The 10,053-nt window shown below is 34.1% G+C and overlaps 1 protein-coding gene across 3 annotated transcripts in view; it reads left to right on the top strand.

Moving 5' to 3' along the window:
- Positions 1-3,443: 3,443 nt before the first annotated feature.
- LOC111056721 (sodium-coupled neutral amino acid transporter 9 homolog) overlaps positions 3,444-10,053 on the top strand; it is a 34,698-nt gene continuing 28,088 nt past the window's right edge. Inside the window, exons 1-3 of one of the 3 annotated variants that reach the window (XM_022344111.2) lie at positions 3,444-4,026; positions 7,708-7,818; positions 8,341-8,419. In XM_022344111.2, coding sequence (XP_022199803.1) covers positions 3,920-4,026; positions 7,708-7,818; positions 8,341-8,419 — 297 coding nt within the window. In that variant the 5' untranslated portion in view covers positions 3,444-3,919. Of the gene's footprint in view, positions 4,027-7,707; positions 7,819-8,340; positions 8,420-9,197; positions 9,444-10,053 lie in introns of those variants that run through there. The other 2 variants (XM_039430848.1, XM_022344115.2) reach the window with 2 other exon arrangements.

Genomic DNA, 10,053 nt, shown 5'->3' with positions numbered 1-10,053 from the left:
TTTTCACTTTGGTTTAGCATTGGTGTGCAACAGTATGCATTGGGACGTTGATTGTAAGATAGTGTTGCTGCTATGCTTCTGCATGTGAGTCTGCATCAGTGTCTACAGTGAGAATGCCTCCCCTCCTTCATCCTTCCACATGTTGCACAGCTGCAGCTACCTCTGCATTAAGATCTTCAAAAGCTGCAAGGGCCTTTCCTTGAAGAGGGAAGAGTGTGCCAAGGTGTGCCAACGCATCAATTTTACTTGAAACATTTTGTATCCATCGAGAGTAATGTGCGAAGAGGCCCACAGTTCTCTGAAGAGTTTTGGGATTAGGAGGTGGGGGCATATTAAGTAGAGGCTCAAGGCGTTCGGGATCTGGACGCAATGATTTTGTTTCCAACTAAAAATCCTAGGAAACGTATCTCCTTTTGACAGAATTTACTCTTCTCCTTGTTCATAGTAAGTGAGTTATTCGAAGCTGCTGCAAAAAACCGTTCAAGATTAGTGTCATGTTCTTCTTTTGAATTTCCACAAATTATGACGTCATCTAAATAAGCATAGGTATCAAATAATTTCTCTTTTTGTATGAGTGAATCAATTACTCTTTGAAAAGCTGAAACACCATTAGTGACACCAAAAGGAATACGACAGAACTGATAAAGTTTCCTATGTATTGACTTTCTTCATGTAAGATTGGTACTTGGTGATATGCGGATTTCAGATCAGGTAGGTTCCACTCAACGTTAGTAGACAGAAGGTTGATCACTCACAGGTGTAAGATCACTCACAGGTGGTGGGGGGAACGCCAGCGTGACGTCACGTGTAGTAAAAATGTGATAGAGTAACTACACTGAGCATACAGTTTATTCACTGTATCTTCAAATACATCGTCGTTTAATCCCCTCAAGATTGACCTAGAACTTAAAAATTCTCCATACTTATAGCGAATTAATCACCGATTCTAATGATGTTGTTTAAAATATCAAGTTCATTGAACTTGTATGAATAAAATAAAGTTGAAAGTTTTTCAAGAATCTAAACACGTGACACGAAAAAGTTAATAAGCTGGAAAAGCGTTGGTAGACAACGTTTTCTATTATAATTTCAGATTAACCCATAAAAAATCTTGATAAACCAATGCATTTCAATAAAACAATAAACCGATCCCGATAAATCCAATGAATTTCATTCATATAAATGCACTGAACACATGCTGGTATCGAGCACATGTTCTACAAGAATCAAAATATCTCATCCCCGAAATTCACAAGCTGATGTATAGCCAAACTACAAAATATAAACACGACCTAGAAGATAAAGAAACCTTAAGGGTTTGAGAGGGAAGGTTAGGAGGTGGGTTTTTTGCTTTTATATTGCAAAATGCTTGTATTATTCAAATGTTTTGATAATTATTGTAAAGCAGAAACAGAAAGCTTGCATGTCAAAAAATGTTTGTGTTATATAATTTGACTATAGGCCACCGTATGATTTTCAAGAATGCGATATTCTGCCTACTCTGTACTACAGCCTACGTCACGGCTGCAGTTCCCCCACTCCAATTGCATTTCAACTAAAATACTATAGATGAGTGACCAACCTTCTGTCTACTAACTTTGGGTTCCACTACTGGGAGGGAAGAATGATATGATAATCATATGTCATAAATCAGTTGTTTGAATTATTCTAAATCATCAGAAAGTTTGTTATTTTATCTCAGTTTATTTTAGTCAATAAAATTGTAATAGAGACCATTGAAGAGATAGAATAATGGCTTTTATTGACTAAAATAAACTGAGATAAAATAACAAACTTTCTGATGATTTAGAATAATTCAAACAACTGATTTATGACATATGATTATCATATCACTCTTGTTAAAGACAAGCCCTACACGTCAGATGATCTGGAAGTACGAAATAATGTTCAGAATATTATATTTTATATAATAACTAGCAGGTAACCCGTGCTCCACAGCAGTCAAATTAAATACTTGACAATCTGAAAACTTGATCTACTGAAATCTTGAAGAATTTAAATTAGGCCTATAACCATCCACGGTAAATTAAGAATATTTATGCCAATTTTAAAGTTACTAATCAGATCTGTAGTTCAGACGTGAGGATGCGTATTCGTGTGTTTCCTATCCCGTACATGAATTAGCCAATTCATTTCTTTATTATATTACAGATTATCATATAATTAAAAATGATATTGTACATCTTCTAGTGCTAATCAATATATATTTTTTTATTCAATCATTATAAAACGGAAGCTTACGGGTTCGGTATTAAATAATTCAATGAATATTAGAATAATTGGAATATGAAATTTGATCTCACTCTGATAAGTAGTAAGATTTGTAGGGAGCTCTCCAAGTGAAAGGCATTTGAAGCTTTTAACCTACCGTAGTTCACTTTTCAGGCAATAGGATAAGCATTCAACAATGTAATAGATGTATTCTTCACTCAATAAATGAGCATTGAACTATAAAAATGTGAATATTCTCTGAGAAATGAAAAGAGTTTGTGTAATTTTCAAGAGATTTACAGCGTTTGTTCAAAATATCATGATCTGCATCTGTGTTAGCGCTTTCGGAAGGATATGAAAGCAGTGTTGTGATAAAGTGAACATGTTAGAGGTGTGCTTTCAAAAGATTTGATTTGGCAATTATTGACCAACATATAAAACAAAAATTTCTTCAGGTTAATAATTCCAATTTCGAATTTGTCAATGCGTTACAAACTTGCAACCAATTTTCAATCAACAAAGAGCTACAGTACAGAAATGTTCTACTCCTGCTGTAGGCCTACGCAGTAGGTAGGCCTGAAGAGATGTTGAATAATTTTAAAATTCCAAGGTAACATTTTTTTTATTGTATCAATTACCCTGGTGATATCCTCAAGTTTATTTCCATTACCAACCCTTTTCATGATTTGTGACTCAATCAGGATAACGATCAGGCAGTTCAAAAATCAATGAAATAAGAAATCATGCATTTTGAACAAGTTGATTAGTTTATGACTTCTGAGGATCACTTGGTCCCCCTCTATAATTTATTGACAGATGACGTTGAACGATTCGGGAAGTCGTTGACTATTGAATATTGAAAGACGTATCATTCCATTATTCAACCAGCAAATTTAGCCGATTCATACTGATAAGGCCCATCATTGACACATATATAATAAATACGGTATCTCAATGCAACATCAAAAAATGCAATCCTTTCGAAAATAATCTAAAAATATCTTTAGACTATGTTCGGATAATCATTTTTCCAATATTATTGACCTTTCATTTTTTGGAAGTCGGTACCGTGCTAAGTTCATTACCATCCATCAACATTTCGAGATGGCACAGAAGGCTCTCTCATTTTCCCCACTACGTTCCTCTACTAGCTATTTCTAGCACTGCAATAATAATAATAATTGTAATAATGAATACTGATAACGCATTCAATGAAAGTGTTGAAAATCGGTCAATACCAGTGTTGATGAAGCATAGTAGGAGATAAAGGCTTGGCAATGTACATGGTGTTTGTTTAGGCCTAGTTCTTGTTTTCCATCTACACCGCACATATTTTAGCCCACACATGACCTGCAACTGATATTAGCCCCGCTGATAATGTTTCACTGAGTTTTTTGTGGTCTCAACACCGTCTTGCATCAATTTTCTTTTGTTTCGGTCTAGACCAGTCGACTATCTTGTTGTGTTCAGTGATCAACAACCTGATGTTGGCCGACTACCATTTTCTAACTCTTTATTCTCACTTGTTTCACTCAGGCTTCCGTGAATTTCAGTAATCAGTGATGTGTTATCAACTTCAGTTTCAAGATTGAGATCTAGATCAACGTATTGGCGCGATTTCTGTCGCATGCCCGCTTGACTTACTTACTAGGCCTAACTTACTGAATTTATAGAATAGTTTATCAATATGAGTCTCAACAAATTTTTAAGAACTAGGACCCTTTCGGTAGACACCAGTGGTGATGAAAGGGAGCCTTTGTTATCTACTAGTCGACGCAGGAGTCCTAGTTTGGGGTAAGTTTAAAGGAATTTATTGTATAGACTAAAATTTCATTACAGAGAGTATTATTTCTAGCAATTTATGAAGGTTTGATCTGAGCTCAACATATTTTTTCTTTCATATTATCAATCTATTTATACATTTTAAAGCACCGTCTACAACTAGCAAACACGGACGACATTGTTCGGTCAAGAAGTTCGCTGATGTTCGTCCAAACATCAAACATTTAAATTGTTTGTCGGACAAAGTTCTTTGTACACGTAGTGAGGACGCGCCCTCGAACAAAAATTTGTTCGGTCTAGTGGGGGGTTCAGGGAGAGGGCGGTGATTGCATAGCTCAAGCCTCCGCCAAATGCCAAAATTTATTTTCTGCGATAGTCCAGTCACTACACTTATTTTTTGCTCGCTTATTTTGTTCTGATTTTTCGATAAGTTGTTTGTATATAATAAGAGGAGTTCGAAAAAAAATCCCTTGTGCTGAACCCTTAGTGCCCCAAAAACCTCGGATTTTCAGTTTCTCTTCCAGTTGTCTGCAATTTATGATATCTTCAATGAACGCTGGATCCGTCATTTTGAATGGGCCCAGTCGCGACCCCCAAATGCGAATCAAGTGGTTCGGATATCCTGAGGTACACTAGAATCAGAATATTTGGGTCTATTTCCATCTTCACGAACTGCCCACGAAACCCTGTTTTTGTGCCATAAGAAGCCCCACTGTAACAAGATTTTGAAATTTTATCCGAAGTATTTAACAAGATAGGTACGCAGTTTTGAATACAGATATTGGTCATTTTTGTGAATTGAAATACTGGTTAAAGTACACTCAACAATGATTTTTTTCTATCGAATTTGACTCATGATGGATGATTTTGAACCGCCTTGTCTAGCCGAGAAGAATAAGGTGTAGTACGATGAGATCCGATAATTATTGTGTCAAGAGTTATGAGTGTTTGAAGTTTTGTGCGCCTCTTCACTAAATTAAGTGCATCTAACTGGTGAATTTTTTTCCGATTATAGGATTTGGAGGAAATAGTTGAAGACTGGAAAATGAACCGAAAATACGAGGTCCTGGTCCTGTCTAGTAAAAGAAAATTTTGCATGAGAAAATTGGTTCTGGGCTTCTCTTAGGTATCCAAACAATATATAAAAATCTGGTGTGGCGCACTCACACAACTTTCCTTGCCGTTATGAAAATTTATCACCTGACGTTAGTGTTCACGCGCATCAAGTCTACTATTCAAAGATCCAAGCCAGCTGGTGACAGGACAATAACGCTGGAGACACACGAAGTCTGCTATCTCTTCATAGTGAATGATTTAATAGAATCAACAATTGCCAAACAGTTTGCAATTGAAATAATAACATTTTCTCGAATTTCGAGCTTTTTTTAAATTTTAGGTGAAAATGTTACTGAACATTAATTATAGAGATGTTCATGCTCAATCTTTTCCACTTGAAATTTTTACAGATATAGGACTTGTGGCAGTTTATAGAGCTTATCAATGACTATTTCAGGTATGAATTTGATCAAAATCGTTGGAGTCGTTTTCGAGAAAATCGCGAAAACCCCTGTTTTTGACAACATTTTTGCTATTTTAGCCGCCATGTTAAATTGCATTTGATCGAAATTTTTCGTGTCGGATCCTTATATTGTAAGGACCTTATGTTCCAAATTTCAAGTCATTCCGTTAATTGGGAGATGAGATATCGTGTACACAGACACACATACACTCATACACACACACACACACACACACACACACACACACACACACACACACACACACACACACACACACACACACACACACACACACACACCACACACACACACACACACACACCACACACACACACACACACACACACACCACACACACACACACACACACACACACACACACACACACACACACACACACACACACACACACACACATACAGACCAATACCCAAAAACCACTTTTTTGGACTCAGGGGACCTCGAAACGTATAGAAATTGGGGCACCTTAATTTTTTTCGGAAAGCAATACTTTCCTTAGGTACCTATGGTAATAGGGCGAGGAAAGTAAAGAATCAGAACCATAATATAAAATGCAAGCACCAATGTACATAGTGACTGGACTATCTGTTAGGCTTATGTTTATGATCATAACATAATTATGATCAAAGTCCACAGAACAAATCACACTGAGCTCAGAATAGGATGAGGCTATCTTTGTATGATTTACTTAACAAATTATCTTTTATTCATTCAAGTTCATTTAATGAGGGACAGGATTTGAATGATTTATTTAGTGACAAGAAAGTAAATTTCTAATATATACTAGTCCCTTCTATATGGGTATAGCCTAACAGTGTGGAAATATCATCGACAGTAAATTGATGCATCTGTTAGAATGAAACGGTAGTGATGTTTGAATAAGAACACATCAACGTAATAGAAAACAAATAACAGTATTTATTGACACTGTTGCATAATAATTTATCCCATCAAAAGTAAACTTTCCTCGCTACAATATTTGTGTCTATTGAGGAAATTGATAATCGTGTTACGAATCTTATTTTTTGTTGAATTGCTGAACATGCTATCAGACACGGTGATACCCTCAATTTTCAGTGTAGGCATTATAATATTATGCAATAAGATTCTCAGAAGACAAATCAATTAGAAGGTAAATGATGCTCTACTCCTAATAATTTCGTCAGAAAAATATTCATTTTTTTCTTTGATAAAAGAGAGGGAAGAAAATGAGGAGTCATCATAAAATCATGAAGCGTCATTATCAGAGAGTGTAGGATGTATAGGCTACTCTCGATTGTAAATTTAATAATTATTACATTCTATACTCTTTGGTCACTGTCCCCATATTTCCAATAGTAAATTTGAAAATCTAAATTGAATAACTAATATGGATAATTATTGGAAGAGCATTGATTTTACTTAAATATAGGATTTATTTAAATACATTAAGAAAATATCCTCGGCATTTGAAAGCTTTATAGAAAGTACACATTTCTTCACTGCCAGTGATAAATATTTATAAACAATAATTACATGCTTTATTCTTGGTTGGAATGATTTGAAAATATTTGATGTAGTTCTAATAAAAATAATAGTGTTACTTAGTTACACTAAGCCTAATACTTCAGTAACTTTTGATTCCAATTATTTTTCCTATACAGTAGAGACCATTGGAATATTGAATCTACAAGTGGGGGTATCAAAGCATGAAAGAAAAACTTCTGAGAGCTAACTATTCAACAATAACACTGTAATAATTAGTTACTTGAGAACTCAATGTAATCTATCAAATAAAACGGTTCATGTACTCAAATAATTTACCAAATGTTTACAAAATCAGTTGAACTAATCAAACTTTATTAGTTATCGCAATCACATGTGTGAAGAAATCCTCAGTATTCAAGACGATAAATTTCTCAAATAAAAAGTACTCAAATAATTTACAAAATGTTTACAAAATCGGTTGAACTAATCAAACTTTATTAGTTATCGCAATCACATGTATGAAGAAATCCTCAGTATTCAAGACGATAAATTTCTATTTTTTCTCTTATTCATTTTTTCCTGATTGATTCGATCTATCTATCTTCTCTAATCAGATCCCCAAAATATGTCGATGCTCAGATGTAGTTCGAATCAAATTCTAACTTTAATCTAAATGCTATTTCAGACCTGCTGGATTTATGTTCTATGACTCAGACATAAATAGTGACATTGAGAGTGCGCAACCGAGACAAACAAAAAACAAGAAACAACTAAGTTTCCTTTATTCTTCTTTGAGGTGAGCTATGTTTCTCCTAAATATTAACTTAAAATTTAGTATGACCATTCTCATTCTTAAATCACATAAACGATCATCAAACATTTTTTCAACCATTCAATAGTTTTATTCGAATTTCTGCTGATATTCAATATCATAGATTGATATTCTCAACAGAAATTATAATATAAAGTTTAATACATTCATGACTAAATGCTATAGTCTTCACTAATTGAAGTCTGTGAAGAGTGTGTTTTAATGGCTACAATCTGAGGACCAACACTTTCTTTGTAATTGAATAAACAGCATAGTTAGATGCTTCCAACTATGAACCAAATTTGTTAAACAGATTACTGATTTATGACCCAATGGGCCATTGGAAACTATTAAAATGGCATAACCAATGAGATTCCAACAAACGTTGGACAGATCGTGAAATACGAGTATATTATATGCCCCTATTCATAGGTTTTAGGAAGAAGCCACTCAATCCCCTAGATATAGTGTTGTAGATGAATCTAATCTTAAACTTGTCTTTTCTAGTCCTAACGGAATCGACCACGAGCAAGTTTATAAGAAGTTGGACTTCCAGTTGTATGATAAATCAGATTTCATTATAAAGGTGAGTAAAAAAGAATGCTAGCTAATCTAAAATTAATTCCAGTAGAATCGTTTTTTGTCAAGTAGAGACAAAGCTTCAATAGACAATAATCTTGAGGAACTGCTTACCTTTGATTTTTCTTTGAATTATGGAGAAGAATGAAATATTTTCGAAGAATGTAAAGTCCAGTTTCTTCCTGAAAAAAAACAAATAATTAATCTCCATTGAAATCAATAAACAGAATATCTGACTATATATATTTGATATTTATTTCCAGCTCCGTTCAGTTTTATAGCTTCGTTCATACATAGTTCTATTATTATCTTCCTAATTCACAGCGATACTGTATCATAATATGGATATATTATGTTGTTTGGCTCCTTTGGAGTTTTTCAATTCATTTGAACTGATATTATACTACAGTATATACTATCTAATAACTATAATTCTTAACAATGCAAAAACACTTCGGTATTTCCTTATGCTCAAATTTATTGTTTACGAATGTCAAACTATTCGTTTATAAAAACTCTATGATAATCCAAGATTTCAAATTTCACTAATCCTGTTCAAAAATCATATCTGTTAGGGGAGATCATCACCTTTCCAGTTCATGAATTGAGCAATCATCTTCGCATTGAATTTGGCCACTTTGTCAATTTGACTTATTCAAGAGAACATTTTCTCCAAAAAAATATTTAAATGGCTGAATGCTCGAGATAAGATGAAGAATGTCTTTGAGATAAGTTGATTGTACAATTTCATGATGATAAATTATCCACAAATTGCATCCGACATCGTTGAAATGTTCAGTACTGTACTCAGATTGATAACTGATTCGGAGCCTTGGATATGGTTCGCGTGAACGTGCGTGCGTGCACCAATTTGTGAGCTGTAGTTGTCCTGTTTCATGACGTAATAATTAATGATGGCTCCTAGTATTAAGCTAGTTCTAACAGATTTGTAATCGTCAGTTTTTTAGAAGCTCACAATGTGCTAGCCGGCTTGTTTGAAGTCTGTTTCAACCCCAAGTGATATGGTTCAGGTAGTAAATTTTTAGTTTATTCCAAATTTTTCCTCTGGATTATGGGAAAAATTATACTGTCATGTATCGTGTTGTCTCTATTTTCTGTATTGCAAAAGTTTATTCAAATTTATAGTCATTTTTTCAAAAGTGATCTCAATGAGCCCTCAATAATTCAGCGGTAATATTATTCCGATTACTCATTGCTATCTAAAAATAATATACCCGTTGCTCAGTAGTTTCGTTTTCTATTAATCTTTAGCATTTTTTATAATAATTAGCCTAAAGGAGATTATTGGGTAATGCAGTTTTTCAGTGAACCTCCACTATTCCCACTCATATTATTCATTGACTTCTCTATAGATCAAACATATTCAAAAGAAATATTGAAATGCCTCGAAAATGAAAACTTTCTTGTGATCTCTTTGCCCCTTCATTGATGGTTAGTGAATGTTTTTAGTTTCTCGTTCAAATCATTCAATGAAAATTCAAATATTTGTTCATGTTTTCTATGAAAGATGCAGGGTAGGATCCATATTTTTCTTTTTGCAATGAAATAAAATAGTAATCGAATTAATTCAGTGAATTCAGTTCTCCTTTGCAAATAACGTAGCCTACTCGTTATTCGACT

Source organism: Nilaparvata lugens, chromosome 6, assembly GCF_014356525.2.
Source record: "Nilaparvata lugens isolate BPH chromosome 6, ASM1435652v1, whole genome shotgun sequence".
NCBI lineage: Eukaryota > Metazoa > Arthropoda > Insecta > Hemiptera > Delphacidae > Nilaparvata > Nilaparvata lugens.
The sequence above is the reverse complement of the archived record's forward strand: the minus strand, read 5'-3'. Positions and strand labels throughout refer to the sequence as shown.